The following is a 16,162-nucleotide window of genomic DNA, read 5'->3' as shown; positions in this document are numbered from 1 at the left end:
TATAATGTAGAAATCAATGTTAAAATTCGCCATTCAATTCAATATAATTTTTAATCGACTTGAATTGTATTGTTTATCAGGGATTCCTTAGTTTAATCTAGTGTAATGTACTTTTTGTCATAAAATTATTAAAATCGATTTAAGTCGATTAAATAATTCGCTGATTTCTATCCTATTTAATCCGACATATTTTAATCGAGTTCAATAAAGTTTAATGCAACATGAAAATTTAATACATTCCTATGGTAAAAATTGGGTGAAGGATTCACATGTTAAATCGATTAAATTTTTTTTATCGACTTTAATCCGATATTTCTAGCAGGGTACGCTATAAATGAAGCTAATCTCAACCCGCAAATAGCACAGTGGACATTATTATTACAAAATTATGACTTTGAAGTTGCCCCGGAAAAAGAATGGCACATGTAGACGCTCTTAATCGACAAGTATGTTATCTGGAAGTACTAGTCCTAGAGCGCGAGTTAGAATTTCGACAATTGCAAGACATGCAATTAAAAGAGATAGTAAACAATTTAGAATTCGGTGATAACGATAAATTTGAGATGATTGATGGTCTAATATATCGAAAAGGAGAAAATCGTGCTTCGCGATACCAGATTCAATGATAAATAACATAATACCAAAAATGTACCATGACGACATGACGCACTGTGGATTTGAAAAAAACTTTTCGCGGAATACATGGTTCCTATTGGTTTCCTAATATGCGTAAACGTATTCGTGATTATTTGAAAAATTGTATTACTTGCTTATTTGCAAACTCATCGGCAAATAAGTTTGAAGGACAATCACAATCTGAAAGCTCTTCTCCCATATTTCCGTTCGAATTGATGCACATAGACCATTTCGGTCCCCTCCAAGAATCGACCAACGGATTTAAATATATATTTGCAATGATCGACGCATTCACGCATTATACTTGGCTTTTCCGAAAACCACAAATACAAAAGAAGTTTGTGATCATTTAAAATTTTTGTTTAATATTTTTGATACACCCATTACATTGGTTTCTGATCGTGGTGCAGCATTTACTTCGAGGGAATTTGATGAATTTCTAAATAGCTTAGGTATCAGACTAAGGAAAGTCGCGATAGCGTCACCTTAGGCTAACGGAATGATAGAACGTGTAAATCAATATCTTAAAAGCAGTCTAACAAAAGCAGTAAATTCGGACGAGGATTGAGAAGGTCAATTGAGTTTGGTACAGTACGCGATAAATAACACTTATAATTCGGCAATAAGTACAGGTGTTCCGTTTCACGCATAATGCGCATTATACGGAGAAAATCTATAGTTTACGTTACGTATATTATAGATTTTTTGCGCATAATGCATGAAACGGAACACAGTCTACGTCTCCTTCAAAGCATCTGTTGGGATATGACCAGCGAAGTCATGGTGACAAAAACGTTAAGAATTATATTGACATATTGATTCAAAGCGATAATAATCAGAGTAAACAAAGGGAAAATGCACATAGTATTGCCTCGGAAGCAAGCAGCAAGCTTGTTCCGCGAATATAATAAGATTTATTATGATAAACATCATAAGAAACCAACATTGTACAAAGCTGGCGATTTTGTTTTGATTAGAAACTTACAGACAAAAACTGGAATAAGAAATTAAAACCGAATTACAAAGAGCCGTATATAATAGCCAAGGTTTTAAACAAAAACCGTATGTGGTAAAAGATGTTCTTGGATTTAATATTACACAGAAACTTTATAACTCTATTCTCTCATCCGATAAATTGAAACCTTGGATAAAACCGGTGGAAAAAAAAAATAGTTTATGTGTTCTTTTTAAATAAATGAATATAACTATCTTTGTCATTAAAATTTGTCAAATTAAGAAATTATCTTTTGTTAATTAATTTTTTCTTTTATTTAGGTTATGAAATATGACGTCGGCATTGTGTAACATTCGAGACGAACGTTGACGCAGGATGGACGAAGCTGTAAGAATTTTGAATCCGCGCTGTAAGAAGTGACATCGAATTGATCGACGGGACCGTCTATTCCCGTTTATTCACCCCTACCATCGAACTGGAATTGTTCGAGCGACGATAACGGATCGGAAGGCATTCGATATTCGAAAGTCTTCGCGCATACACGAAAATTAAAAATGGAAAAGATTCTCTTCGGACTTTGTACAGGCTGCTGGCTTCTGTTCATACGGTTATGAGAAATTGATTTTATCTTCGTCTATCTCTGAGCATTTAGCCTCCGCCGTGAATTGTTTGTTAGTGATAACTCGAACATTGTATAAATAAATAATTCTGACGACAGTGTAATTATTGAATAATTGAATACAATTTAATATTAATCAAGAAGAAGACACTCTTTGAATATTTATTCATTTTTTGACAAAACTGTAGAATAATCTTACAATATCATTCGAATATTCTATACTCATACTGTATATTCTGAATATTCTATACTCATTCTATACACATACTACTGTAAATATATGTTACAAATGTAATATACTGAGAATAATCTCATAACATCTCTCTTGTTGTATATCATTTTTCATATATTCTCAGAATATACTTTGCATATCTCGTATTAGTATATTCTTTCTCGTATATTTTCAGGATATTCTATAATATTGTATGTGTTCCTCATTTTGCCGCTGCGCACGCCACCAAACTCGTACTTAATTTTTGGTGAAATGTATATAAAAAACTGGCAGTAACATGATCATGCGAGTTTGGTGGCGCGCGCAGCGGCAAAATGAGGAAACACATGCAATATTATAGAATATCCTGAAAATATACGAAAAAGAATATACTAATACGAGATATGCAAAGTATATTCTGAGAATATATGAAAAATGATATACAACAAGAGATGTTTATTCTGCGATTATTCTCAGTATATTACATCTGTAACGTATTGTAAAGAATTTATGTACACCCGTTATCTGATATATTTATTGTACACCCGGTATGTGGGCTTGCGTGCCTGCTGAGTCATGTATAGGGTGCGCGCGCACGATTACGTCAATATCGATATTCCGCCAGGATCGATATAAAGGGGTCCTGTGGAATTTGAAGTTCTCTTTCTTCTTCGCTCTTCCGTTTTGCTTCTTCGCGATCATTATTACGCAGTATGCATTTATACGAATCAGTATTACGCGGTTACCGTCTTCTAATTTGTATCAGTTAATTGAGTAACATTAATTAAATTGTGTGTGTTCTGTGCATCATTGTTGTATATTTCATCCTGACAAACATCCTGACAATATTCCTGCATCGTGTATCACCACGGACGGCTTGATTGAGATAATCTTATCTGACTCTATATCACACGGTATAATTACATCTTATTTTATACGGAGTATCATCTCTATCAGAGTATCATCTCTATCAGCATCATCAGCTATCTTACAGTATATTTACAGTATGAGTATAGAATATTCGGATATCATGTGCTGTTAAGGAAGCTATATCAAAAGTAAAGTTATTCACATAGATGTAGGATATTGTAGATATTTATGCAAACCTCCGAATATATTTGAAATTCAATGATAAATAAAACTTTGTAATAAATATAATTTTGTTTCTTCATTTATGTACACACAGTTGAATATATTTATGACAAAAATTTGATTTAATTGCATTAAATCTGATTTCATTTTCATCCGAAAAATCTTAAAATTTTAAATTAAAACAAATTACTGTTGCTTACACAAAAATTGGATTCTTATTGCATTAAAACCGATTTAGTTATTATTCCTGAAATCGGTGAATTTTAAATTAAACCGGATTACAATCAACTCAATTATTAAAAATTGGCTATTATTATAACGAATTAAAATTGCATACTAGGCGGATTATTTTGGATCATACATTAAATTCGATTATTCGTGTTTATTTAGATTGACAACAATATGGATTAAAATATAATGATTTCGGATTGGAAATAATTCACGAAAGCGATATTAAAATCGATTGTAATTTGTTCGGAATTAAAATCGATTACTTTTTAATCCGGGATTGAACCGATTAAAACTGATTAAAACGGATTATGTTCGACCATTATCATATTGTATCGACCATTTTCGGTAGGGATACTACTTTTTATATATTAATAACAGATATTTTATATATTAATAAAAGGTCTGTATCAGCCATATCGACTGTATTATCTAAAGATGTGATGCATATAGACTTGTTGTGTACTCTTGTACCACCTTATTATATTATCATTATGTAAATAGAATACATTATGAATCTTATGTTAAAAACGCAAAATATGCGTTGCCATATTTAATTACATATTCACAATTTGATATACGATTTTGTAATACATCTTACATTTATAAGATGATAATACAGTGAAATGATATAAGATGTAACAAGTCCATACATATCATAGCAAATAATATTATACATATATGTATATGTATTAAGATCTCAACTCAGCGTTTACGCTTCGGCGTTACAATTTATGTTTCTTGGGAGCTTCGTTTACACTTCTGTTACTCTTTCCTTACATTCGACTTACGCTCCGATATTTATTTTCGCTAGGATCTATAAATGACAACTACATGAGTTGTGAATGCTGGACTATCTCGCCGCGTTTTATACTCACATGAATTAGTTGATTTTTTAAAATTAATTGCTCATTAATTATTGTGAAAATTGCAAAAGGGCATAAGACTTTTCTATTCAGTTTAATCTGCACATGATATAATTACTATCAAACACTATATATATATATATATATATATAATAAAATATATATATAATAATATATAAATATATATATATATAATATATATAAATATATATATATAATAAAATTTGTTTCATTTTTGCAATAAAATACGAAGAAACTTTTTCCCCAACCCAATATATATATATATATATATATATATATATATATATATATATTGGGTTGGGGAAAAAGTTTCTTCGTATTTTATTGCAAAAATGAAACAAATTTTATTCATATTTGAAATGAAGCTTATGAAATTAAATATGTGCCGTTTTGTTCGACCACCTTTTGCCATCTTTGAGGTAAAACCATAATCCCGTCACTGTAGAACTTGTGTGATTTCTGGGCGAAAAACTGTGACAAGTGATTTTCACAGGCCTCTCTTGAAGCCAACTTCGTACCATTAAGAGAGTTCTGTAGAGATCGAAATAAATGGTAGTCTGATGGTGCAAGGTCAGGACTATAAGGTGGGTGCATCAAAACTTCCCAGCCAAGTTCTCTTAATTTTTGACGAGTCGCTATAGATACATGAGGTCTCGCGTTGTCGTGATGAAAGACGACGCCTTTCCTATTGATCAATTCTGGTCGCGTTTTCTCAATTGACTGGCGTAATCTTTCCAGTTGTTGACAGTAAAGGTTAGAATCAATTGTTTGACCGGACGGCAGCAGCTCGTAGTGAACGATTCCTTTGTAATTCCACCACACACTCAGCATCACTTTTCTTGGCGTCAATTTTGGCTTTGCCACAGTTTGCGGAACTTCATTTCGCTTTGTCCACGATCTTTTTCGTACATTATTGTCATACGTGATCCATTTTTCATCGCCTATTATGAGCCGTTTCAAAAATGGTTCGATGTCGTTTCGTTTTAACAATGATTCGCAGATAGAAAATCGATCCATTAAATTTTTGACTGTTAAATCATGTGGCACCCAAACATCGAGCTTTTTTTTGTATCCAGCTTTCTGCAAATGGTTTAAAACTGTTTTGTGGTCGATGTTCAGTTGCTTACCGATTTCGTGACTGCTAATATGCCGGTCTTGTTCAATTATTTCCATAATTTCATCGACTTTTTCAGTGATCGGTCGACCAGAGCGAGGTGTATCTTTGACGTTAAAATTTCCAGATTGAAAACGCTTGAACCAGATTTGTGCAACACGTATTGATACAGCATCATGTCCATAAACATCACAAATTTTTTTAGCTGCCTGAGTTGCATTCTTCCCTTTTTTAAAATAAAATTTTAAAATGTATCGAATTTCTTCTTTCTCTTCACTCATTTTCAAGATGCAATAACTTTTAACTGAATAGATAAATATCACTACTTTTTTGCTACTTTTTCTTTATGATATGTCACCTTTCAAACGCACACAAAGTATTGACAGATTCGATTAATATTATCAAGGTTATGCGATTCTAATTCCATCTGCCGGAAAATACGAAGAAACTTTTTCTCCAACCCAATATATATATATACAGGGTGGACCAATAACTCTGTCCACCTGGAATATCTCCGTTATTTTTAGAGATACAAAAATTTTGTATGTATAAAAGTTGTACGGTATCAAGAGAGCCGTAATATGCTATTAATAATTGTTTTGTAGGTGGAGGCGCCTCAGAGATTTCAAGGTTATCTCCATTTTTTAAATGGAAACCCCCCTTTTTTATTGCCTATTCTTATAGCTTATCTCGAGAGCTTTCCAAAACACTATAATAAAGTATTTCTTCATTGAATACTTTTCAAGTTATGAGGCTTGAAATAATTTCTTAATTTTACATATACCATAAAATATCTAGTGAAATATTCATTTTTTTATTATATTACCTTAATACTTTTATATACAAAATAATGAGAGAAATCAATTGGTGTAAAGAAGTTTTTTTAAAAAAAAAATATGTAATTTGCAATTAACAATTTCATATTTTTTCTTAAAAACAACTGTATGTTTTCTTTACACCAATTGATTCCTCTCATTATTTTGTATATAAAAGTATTAAGGTAAGATAATAAAAAAATGAATATTTTACATTTTAGATTTTATATTATAGATATTTTATGGTATATTTTATGGACCACTTCTAGATGCGACACGTTGTATATATAGTGTCCGATAATGATTATGTCATATACAGGTTAAACTGAGTAAAAATTGAAATAATTTTTAATGTAACAGAATTTTTTTTTTTAATTAAAATAACACATTAAAATAATATTCCTTTGTAATATAAACAATAAAACAGGATAAATAGACATAATAGAGACAAATTCCATGATAATTGATGAAGGTAAAAAATGTTTGAAAAAGATAATTTAATCATAATATTTTATGAGTATCACTGATTTATCATTTTTAAAATTTTTATTCAGTTTTAAAGATAATAAAATAATTTCATGAAGATATATATTATATATATATATTATATATATATATATATATATATATATATATTATATATATATATATATATATATATATATATATATATATATAATGTATGTATGTGTGTGTGTGTGTATATACCCTAAATTGTACAAGATATTTGATGTGTTATGCAAATCTATATCTCACCCTTCAATATCCATAAATGGAATTTTTTACATTTTTTTTTCTTTAAAATGCGATGCTAATTTCTAATCAGCTATTAATGCGCTTCTGGTGATTGAGATAAAAGTACTACCAAGACCCACAATTGAAGCAACCCCTGCAAAAATAGATATATACTATAAATTATAATAATAGTTATATCTATTAAGAAAAATAAATATAAATATGCGCTTTACCATATAAATCAACACTAAAATTCGAGCTAGTGGATATCTTCTTAAAAAAACCCCTGTTCGAATACTTATAGCATCCAATGAAGAATAAGCTCTTTTTACTCTTCTGGTAACGCTGGTATCAAATGGTGTTTCCATAAAAAATGTGGGAACTTGAGCTTTTGCATCATCTGTATCGTTTATATTATTGTACGATATATTTCTTCGTAAATTACTTGCAGCATTCCTATATTCATGCTGTTACATAAAACACATTATTATAGTATACAAGATATTTCAAAAGTAGGTGACAAAATTTTAGGAGCCTACTTAAAATGACATCAAAACGAAACAAGAGAAAAGAATTATATAAAGATAAGTCTAGAGACACTTTTTATTTATGAGAAAGTTTAGTAAAAATATTTTTTTTTTCAAGTATATCTCTTGTTAATAAATCTCTTGTTAATCTCTTACGGAAAAAGATATTCAAAAATTTTTTTAAATATTTCGAATTTTGTGGCATAAATTGATGATTTAAGAATACTTCCATAGTAGGGACAAAAGTACATAAAAAGAATTTTATGATGTGTTTCCACAAATAAAAATTCTGAAAATTTAATTTAGGAGGAACATACAAGCTGGGATAAAAACAATAATAATACAAAAATAGTTTCTTTTTGTCAATCCGTCAATTGAATAAATTATTATTGAGATTCTTAAAAAAAAACTTGAAAAAAAAAAACTTTTGACCCGATATTTATATCATTTTTTTCTTACAATACGTATGCGTGCGTGTGTCGCGCGTGCGTGCAGAATATTTCAGAAGAGATGACTAAACCAGAACATAATCTATTTAATGTAAGAAAAAAAGATCGTAATTATCGGTCCAAAAGATATGAACGTCTTTTTTTATATAAGAATCTCTCAATAATAATTTACTCACAATTGGTAGATTGGTACATGACAGGATGTTTCCTAAGTGATGTCCAAAACTCCAGAAAGTAATTCCTTGGACAACTTTGAAGAAAAAAGTTTCGATAAACATCGTAATTTTTAATTAAATAATAATGTTAATAAATAACAACTAAATTAAATGAAGCATTTACTTCGCGCAACTACGCATTTTTCTGGCAGTTGATTGTCGTATTCTTTAAAAAATTCCAAGCATATTCCAAATTAATATTGAAAAAAAATCGACAATTTTGTTGCGGAGATTATAAATATAATGTTTATGTTTCTGAGACGTATATTTTTGAGCCTCGATTAAGAATCTTCAATTAAAAATTATGAAAGATAATTACAGAATTCTTTTATTTTTCTTTGAAGGTCCATAATTCTGCAGAAAAGCATTTCCAAATCCATGTTCATAGGATTTTTTTTCTTAGTCATCCAAGTACTTCCTGAAGTTTTAGACATTACTTAAGAAACACTTTGTATACATATATATATATATATATATATATATATATATATATATATATATATATATATATTCAGTGCATGTGTATATGCATTTATAAACATAAGTTAAAGAAAAGAAGTATTTGGAAATATACATGAAAAACATTTACAGATACTAAACGTTAGAGATACTAAAAGAGATAGATTAAAATTTTTAGAGATACTAAAATTCAAAACACTTATTTATCAACAAACATATATCATGAAAGGTATATGTAATATATCACAGAATAAATAATATAAAATAAATAGTATAAAATAAATAATATAGAATAAATAGTATAAAATAATATATATTTTAGCCTATATATTATATTATATAGTTTTCTAAAAAAACTTTTAAAAATATTTTTTTAAAAATAATTATTATATTTACTTCGATTTTTTCAAGTTGGAGACGTAATGCATTTCGTTCTGTAGTTAAACATTCCAATGCTTGTTGTTTTATGACCAAAGTTTGTGTAAGAGATGCTATCCTTGAATCCATTTCACTATTTGGCATTGCTGATGTAGATAGCTGTAATTTAAGCCTAGAAATCTCTGAATTCTTCTTTTGTAATTGTAGAGTAAATTCATTATGTTGATTAATTAATTTATCTTTTAATGATCTTATTTCCTAAAACATAATTAATTAATTGTTATTACTTTTTAATTATTAACTCAAAAAATGTCGAAAGATGCAATATATGTTTGTAAAATTTTATGTAAAATTGTATACTTCAGAATGCAGTCTTGCATCTTCTTCCGCTTCTAATCTTCGATGTCTTTCATTGGTAAGAATCTCTTGGTTTTGCAGATTTGTTTCCATTGACTTCTGTTTTATTTTTTCTAAGTTCAAATCTGCACTTATTAATTCTTCACGTAACGTTTTTAATTGTTGACACATCTGCTGATTTTCTTCTCTAACACTGTCACATTCCTGCCTGTGATTTAATATATTAATAGATTACATTCTGTACTACATAATGATTATTAGATGATAATATAAATTTGTAAGATATTAATGTTACTTTAATTGATTTAATTCCATGATGGTAACTTCATCCATAGCTATTGGAGCATTGCTCTTTAATTCAATTATCAATTTTTCCTTTTCTTGTAAAGTTTTTAATGCTCTAGCCTTATGCTGCTCTAGTTCAGATCTAATTAAATTTAATTCTTGTCTATTTCTGTCAATAACAAATTGCAAATCCATTATTTGCTTAGATTGTTGTAACTTTTCTATTTCTAAAGTTTTTAACATTTCATTTAAAATTACAATTTCTTTCTGATAATCTGTTTCTTGTTTCCCAAGAAGCTCATTTTGTTTTTCTAAATTTCTTTCCATTTCTCTTATATATTTTTGCATAGACTCATTTTCTATTGAATCAGTGAAATTATCTAACATATCCACTTTTGAATTATTCAATTTTATTTTATATTTAAGTTGAGGATAAAAAATATTCAAATGTTCTTCTGTTTTGTGTTCTGTAATATAAAAATATATATAAATTATATATATTACAAATTAATGATGTACACAAATAAAAATATACCATTTTGTAGAGCATCTGTTATTGGTTTAGTTAAATATTCACAATTTAACATCTGTGTTTCACTAGATAGACATAAATTTTCATTTTCTGCACCTATATTTTCATTTTCAGCATCTTTATCTTCTAAAGCATTTGGAACCATTTCTAATGAAGTATGAATTGGACTAATTTGATCGCTATGAGTTGATAATTCTGAATCTGTATCATTAGTAGGATGGTCTACTAATGAAGTTTTTGACAAATTAAAAGACTCTGCTATCTTTTTTGGACTTGGATCTGGAGTATTTAAATATGTAAATAGTACATCTTCTTTAGATGCTGTCACATTTAATAGATTCACTGATGTTAATTTTGAAGTAGGAGTAATATAAGGGATATGATCTGATGATTCCAATAAGGGTCTTTTAGATGTACTTCCATTTTGTCTGAAATAAAACTTATATTTTTATTTATCCTCATATTTTTTCCCATTAGCAGCTATATTATCATGTTAAAATCATATGTTCAAAATTGCAGGAGAGAGAGAGAGAAGGGTAGAAGAGAAAGAATAATGTTTTTTATAGGATAAATTTATATTCCAATTTATATATTATATTCTATGCACAAAAAATAATATATGAAATGTATAAAAGTTTGTTGCGTGAAGTGATCTAAAAATATTTACTATATTTAAAATTGACATAAACACAATTACCCAAGTTCCGGAGAAAGCCATGTTATTTCTGTTGACAAGTGATTTTGTGACATCTCATATTTATCTTTATTTAAAACAGCTGCTGTGTTCTTGTCGATTTTATTTAGTAAATTCTCTGCCTTATCCGCAAGACCAGACAACCAAGCCATGTCAATGAAAACTGATCAGAAAAAATTATTTAAAAATAATTTTATATTATATCTATATATAACGATTGTTCAATAAATCACAATTTTATTTGCAATATAAAGCTAATGCCAGATTATGTGTGATTTGTAATTCGTGATTCATAGAGATTCAGGCAGATGGACATTCAGGGAGATTCGTTATTCAGTGTTAACTTTCCATACTATTCGCGATTCGCTGTATATCATTCATAATTCGTCGTTTCTAGTTTCTAGTTCGCGTTACTTCGACCAGTTCTTTTTTTAATATTTATCTTTTGGATCTCATAAACATCTACGTCTCTACGTGTCTTACGTCTTCTATAAGTTCAAGCACGCAATTATTTGTCCACCTCTCCATTGTCTCTCTCTTCATTATAATTATGCAATAATCTATCAAAAAAAAAACACGAACTAATTACGCATAGTGTAACGCGACACGAATGGATTGATTCGTAACCATTCGTGTCCTTTGAGATTCGTCAAAAAATCGCTCAGTTAGCAAATCAGTGCGAATGACGAATCGCGCATGACAAATCGACGAATTTTCCCTCCATATTATTCGCGAACGTTATACGAATCACGCATCACGTTCGCGAAAACGCGCATAGTCTGGCGCTAGCTTAACATAGTAACTACTCATGACAAGATACTACATCACTATACTATTGCGTTTGTTTGACATATATACTAGTACGTCTCATTTCATGATACGCAAACAACTGACAATGAAAAGTGCCACACTATCACTTCACGCATATCCGCATGATGTGCAAAGAACTGAAAGGTAGGTCACGCCGTGATGCGCTGTGTGGAAATAAAGTCGCGCATGCGCACTAATAGTTTTCGACTAATCGTTCAATCGCTCCGGGGTAGTGTACTAGACGTTACTCTTGTAGTGCGAAAATATGTTTGGTTGGTGTTGGGAAAAAAGATAAAGTTGGCAGTATTGAAAACTCCCAGTGCTGCGTTTCGTTTCTCCCACTGGGATCACTAGGATTAAAAAAATTTGCTACTTGAGATATTAAAAGAGGTAAATAAGTAGTTAAATATATTTTATAATAATATGTTTAATAACATCACATATATTATTATTAATACGAACGTGTGTTTTATATTAATAATGCTATAATTATAATAAAGTGACATAATTTACCTAAAATGTGATTTAAATTCAATATTTGTATATCTGGTAACAACATTTTCCAAATAATCTGTTATTTTTGATACTATTTTCCTTTCACCTCTATTGCTATTACTTCTATTTTCGAATAAAATATTTTGTAATTCTTCATTATTATCATCACTATCTGAAGAAGAACTACTCGAAAATTCAAAAATGATGTTTTCGAGTAAAATATATTGTTCCATAATAATAATTAATGTAATTGCAACACTTTTATATATTGTACATACGGTACAATACAATCCTAATGTTCCCAGTGGGAGAAACGAAACGCAGCACTAGGAGTTTTCAATACTGCCAACTTTATCTTTTTTCCCAACACCGACCAAACATATTTTCGAATGCTGATAGCAGCATTGTGCAAAGGCTTTTAAGGTGCGGCCTCATTGACGCTAAAAAGTAGCGTCAACCATTGGTTGAACAAGGAGGTAAGTATAGTTGCTTCATTGTTCAACCAATGGTTGACGCTACTTTTTAGCGTCAATGAGGCCGCACCTTAAAGCGGCCTCTTCCTTGACGCGAAAAAGTAGCGTCAACCATTGGTTGAATAAAGAAGTAAGTAGTTGCTTCATTGTTCAACCAATGATTGATGCTACTTTTTAGCGTCAATGAAATTGTACCTTAAAGGTGCAATTTCATTGACGCTAAAAAGTAGCGTCAACCATTGGTTGAACAAAGAAGTAAATAGTTGTCGAAATACAGGAGATACAGGAGATTAAGGGTGCTTTCCAGCAAGCAACACAGGCGACACTGTGTCGCTACAGTCGATATAGGTGCTTTCCAACTACGACACAAGTCGACACAATCGTACACAGCAAAAATGCTGTGTTCGCCTGTGTCGTCGTTTTGTAGCACCCCAGTGAGTGCCAACATAACATTTCATATTTGGTATCATTAATTTTTTTAAGAATGGTATTGCGTGATAGAAGATAACCAAATTTTTATATTCGCTAAAAAGACGACTTAGGGCCTATCCAGACAAACTTGCATAGGTGCATATGCATAACATAAGACCATATGGACCAATGAGCATCGAGTATTATGTTATGTAAGTCAATATAGCGATTTAATGCTCGATGCTCATTGGTCCATATGGTTTTATGTTATGCATATGCACCTATGCAAGTTTGTCTGGATAGGCCCTTAAGGTCGCAGCACACACTTTTGCATAAGCGCATAACCATAAACATACAAAAATTGATTGGTTCATTTTCTTAAGGTGCGGCCTCATTGACGCTAAAAGGTAGCGTCAACCATTGGTTGAACAAAGAGGTAAGTATACTTACCTCTTTGTTCAACCAATGGTTGACGCTACTTTTTAGCGTCAATGAGGCCGCACCTTTATGCATATACTTGGGGACCAATCAATTTCCTTATGCTTCTGGTTATGCGCTTATGCAAAAGTGTGTGCTGCGACCCTTAAAGACATCTAGACGTCTTTAAGATGACATAATGTTGTGTGGGAACGTTCTGAAAATTTAGACCTAGTGACAACTATTAAAAGTGACTGCCCTGCACTCTAGTGGCAAAATAAGAAAGCTAAAATCGTTCCAGCTACAAGTCGACACTGTGTAACACTGGGTTTGTTCTTTTTAGTTGCACTGCTGCACTAGTGCAGTAAGTTGGAAAGAGACAAACATACTTTCTTTCACTCTAACTAATTGCACTAATGCAGCAGTGCAGCTAAAAAGAACAGACCCACTGTGTCACACAGTGTATCACTGTGTTACCATAGCTGGAAAGCACCCTAAGAAGTGTTAAAATGATTATAAACGGTGACAACAAAAAAATGATACTTAAAGTGAATTAAAATTTTAACAAAACATGGACCCGAGTAAGATTGAATTTCTTGGCGAGAAGCAACTAGTTAACATAGTGCCTAACTTCAATTTGGATATAATTTATCTGATCTCGGGCTCAGTTGGGCCATTTCGCGCCGGTTTGCCTGTCAAAGTACCAATTTGGCTTGCCGTGTCTCTCAAGCAGAAACAAAAGTGTCGTATTATTAACCAAGAATGGATGAATATTGAAAGTCTAAATGACAGAAAAGAAATGGAAAAGATGTCAAAGTATGTAAGCAACTGCCCAAAATTGCTACTTATTGATATATGTTCTTTATTGATGTTTTTATTTTTTATTGATATTTATATATATTTTTCAAAATAATCTTATATTTCAAAATCCGATGTCGTCATTTACTTATAAAATATTTTACGAATTAGGTTGTTTACAGAGATGCCTAGTAATCATTATATAGATGAAAGTCAAATTTTATTAAATGTGGCAAATGATGATATACCTGATGCAGATCGTATAAGGACATCTGTAAAGGTAAATAAATTGACTAAATACAATAAGCATAGACAATAACATAGAGAATAAAAATTGTATTATCAAAATTTGCATTATATATAGGATATATGGGATATAAGAATGTCTAAATTGCGTACATCTGTTGATGCTTTTGTAAAGAGCGAAGGAGTGCATGCAAGATTAGATCATCTTACTGCAATGGAAATTAATAGTATACGTCCATTACTCCCACATGCATTAGATCAAATGTTACGAATACAATCTGTAAGATTAGCTTTTTTATTTATTAACTTTATTAGCGTTATATAACATCATATATGTAATAATTATATCGTTTAATAATTGCCATTTCAAATAAATTTAATAATTTCTATTTTCTGCAGGCAAATATGGGAGAAATTAATTCTCAATACAGCGGAAAAAAATAAAAAATGAAAGTGAAATACAAAATTATTTATATAAAAAATATAATGCTATTATAATATTGTCAGTAAATAGAAAAATGTGAATATTTTTAGAATTTTTATATTTTATTGATTTACAATTAAAAAATCTTTATTCAAGAAAATTTATTTTCTGTATTTTATCCTCACAAGAGATAAAATACAGAAAATAAAAATAATTCTCTTAAGATATATTGTTTAATATTTGAAGTCAATCACATAAAGTAATGGAGGATTTAGATATTAATTTTGGGTTATTCATTTTGTCAATTTTATAATAGAGTATTTTTTGTAATTTATATGCTTTTTTAAATGAATCTATCTAATCAATATATGATAATAATGTTTTGTTATTCTGGGCCACCTAAAATAATTTTGATTATAGTAATAACTAAATATGCAATTTTATTAGTAACTTAATGTGAATTTTTACTACAAATTTATCTGTATTGACTAAACATATTTCTCTGTATGCATTTTCTTTTGTGATTTAAGCTATCTTATAATAATTTAAAACTACTTTATTAGCTACAACATTGCAATCATCTCAAAAAAATTAAAAATAAACTTTTACATTCTTCCTTTGGACCCTTTATATGTGTACATGTATTAGATTTATAACACAGTATAAAATATAAAAATACATTTTGCATACGAATATTATGTAACACAGTTCATTAACCACTTTATTTTTTAAGTTACATATGTTTATTAACATATCTCGATCACATTTCTCATTATCACTATGTGTAAAAAGTGTATATTTACATTGGTCAGACTGTCTTAATTACTTTCATTCATTTCATTACTGTATGTGTGTAGAATTCCACATTTATATTTATATTTTTTAAGTTTATAGTATATA

At 29.9% G+C, this 16,162-nt stretch overlaps 3 protein-coding genes across 8 annotated transcripts; 1 reads left to right on the top strand and 2 right to left on the bottom strand.

Annotated features, from left to right (window-relative positions):
• Nucleotides 1-4,994: 4,994 nt before the first annotated feature.
• LOC112639203 (histone-lysine N-methyltransferase SETMAR-like) lies at nt 4,995-5,801 on the bottom strand. The gene has a single exon (XM_025412459.1). The coding sequence runs from the start codon at nt 5,799-5,801 to the stop codon at nt 4,995-4,997; it is 807 nt and encodes a 268-aa protein (XP_025268244.1).
• A 1,556-nt stretch (nt 5,802-7,357) lies between these two features.
• On the bottom strand, nt 7,358-12,170 carry LOC105256306 (golgin-84). 6 transcript variants are annotated; one of them, XM_025412407.1, is made up of 8 exons: nt 11,672-12,170; nt 11,192-11,351; nt 10,498-10,922; nt 9,973-10,429; nt 9,681-9,885; nt 9,339-9,578; nt 7,526-7,759; nt 7,358-7,446 (listed from the first exon to the last, which is right to left on the bottom strand). In XM_025412407.1, exons 2-8 carry the CDS (start codon nt 11,338-11,340, stop codon nt 7,387-7,389), a joined length of 1,770 nt encoding a protein of 589 aa, XP_025268192.1. In that variant the 5' UTR covers nt 11,341-11,351; nt 11,672-12,170; the 3' UTR covers nt 7,358-7,386. The 6 variants fall into 6 exon arrangements, with proteins under 6 accessions (XP_025268192.1, XP_025268198.1, XP_025268191.1 ...); XM_025412413.1 differs by having other exon boundaries at nt 11,771-12,170; XM_025412406.1 differs by having other exon boundaries at nt 11,778-12,170.
• Nucleotides 12,171-14,206: 2,036 nt separating this feature from the next.
• LOC105256305 (probable DNA replication complex GINS protein PSF2) lies at nt 14,207-15,397 on the top strand. The gene is made up of 4 exons (XM_011266113.3): nt 14,207-14,610; nt 14,764-14,872; nt 14,957-15,118; nt 15,238-15,397. Exons 1-4 carry the CDS (start codon nt 14,366-14,368, stop codon nt 15,280-15,282), a joined length of 561 nt encoding a protein of 186 aa, XP_011264415.1. The 5' UTR covers nt 14,207-14,365; the 3' UTR covers nt 15,283-15,397.
• Nucleotides 15,398-16,162: the final 765 nt, after the last annotated feature.

The sequence above is a fragment of the Camponotus floridanus genome, unplaced genomic scaffold (genome assembly GCF_003227725.1).
Source record: "Camponotus floridanus strain SB8 unplaced genomic scaffold, Cflo_v7.5 scaffold108, whole genome shotgun sequence".
NCBI lineage: Eukaryota > Metazoa > Arthropoda > Insecta > Hymenoptera > Formicidae > Camponotus > Camponotus floridanus.
This window is presented reverse-complemented; position numbering and strand designations above follow the sequence as displayed.

Coding starts and splice junctions, on each gene's coding strand:
- LOC112639203 (XM_025412459.1), bottom strand. CDS start 5,801: ATGGAAATAATTGAACAAGACCGGCATATTAGCAGTCACGAAATCGGT.
- LOC105256306 (XM_025412397.1), bottom strand. Junction 9,579..9,680: donor ATGCAAGACTGCATTCTGAA/GTATACAATTTT, acceptor ATTATGTTTTAG/GAAATAAGATCATTAAAAGA. Junction 7,760..9,338: donor TCCAACTTGAAAAAATCGAA/GTAAATATAATA, acceptor TTTATGTAACAG/CATGAATATAGGAATGCTGC.
- LOC105256305 (XM_011266113.3), top strand. CDS start 14,366: ATGGACCCGAGTAAGATTGAATTTCTTGGCGAGAAGCAACTAGTTAAC. Junction 14,611..14,763: donor GAAATGGAAAAGATGTCAAA/GTATGTAAGCAA, acceptor TTTACGAATTAG/GTTGTTTACAGAGATGCCTA. Junction 14,873..14,956: donor GTATAAGGACATCTGTAAAG/GTAAATAAATTG, acceptor CATTATATATAG/GATATATGGGATATAAGAAT.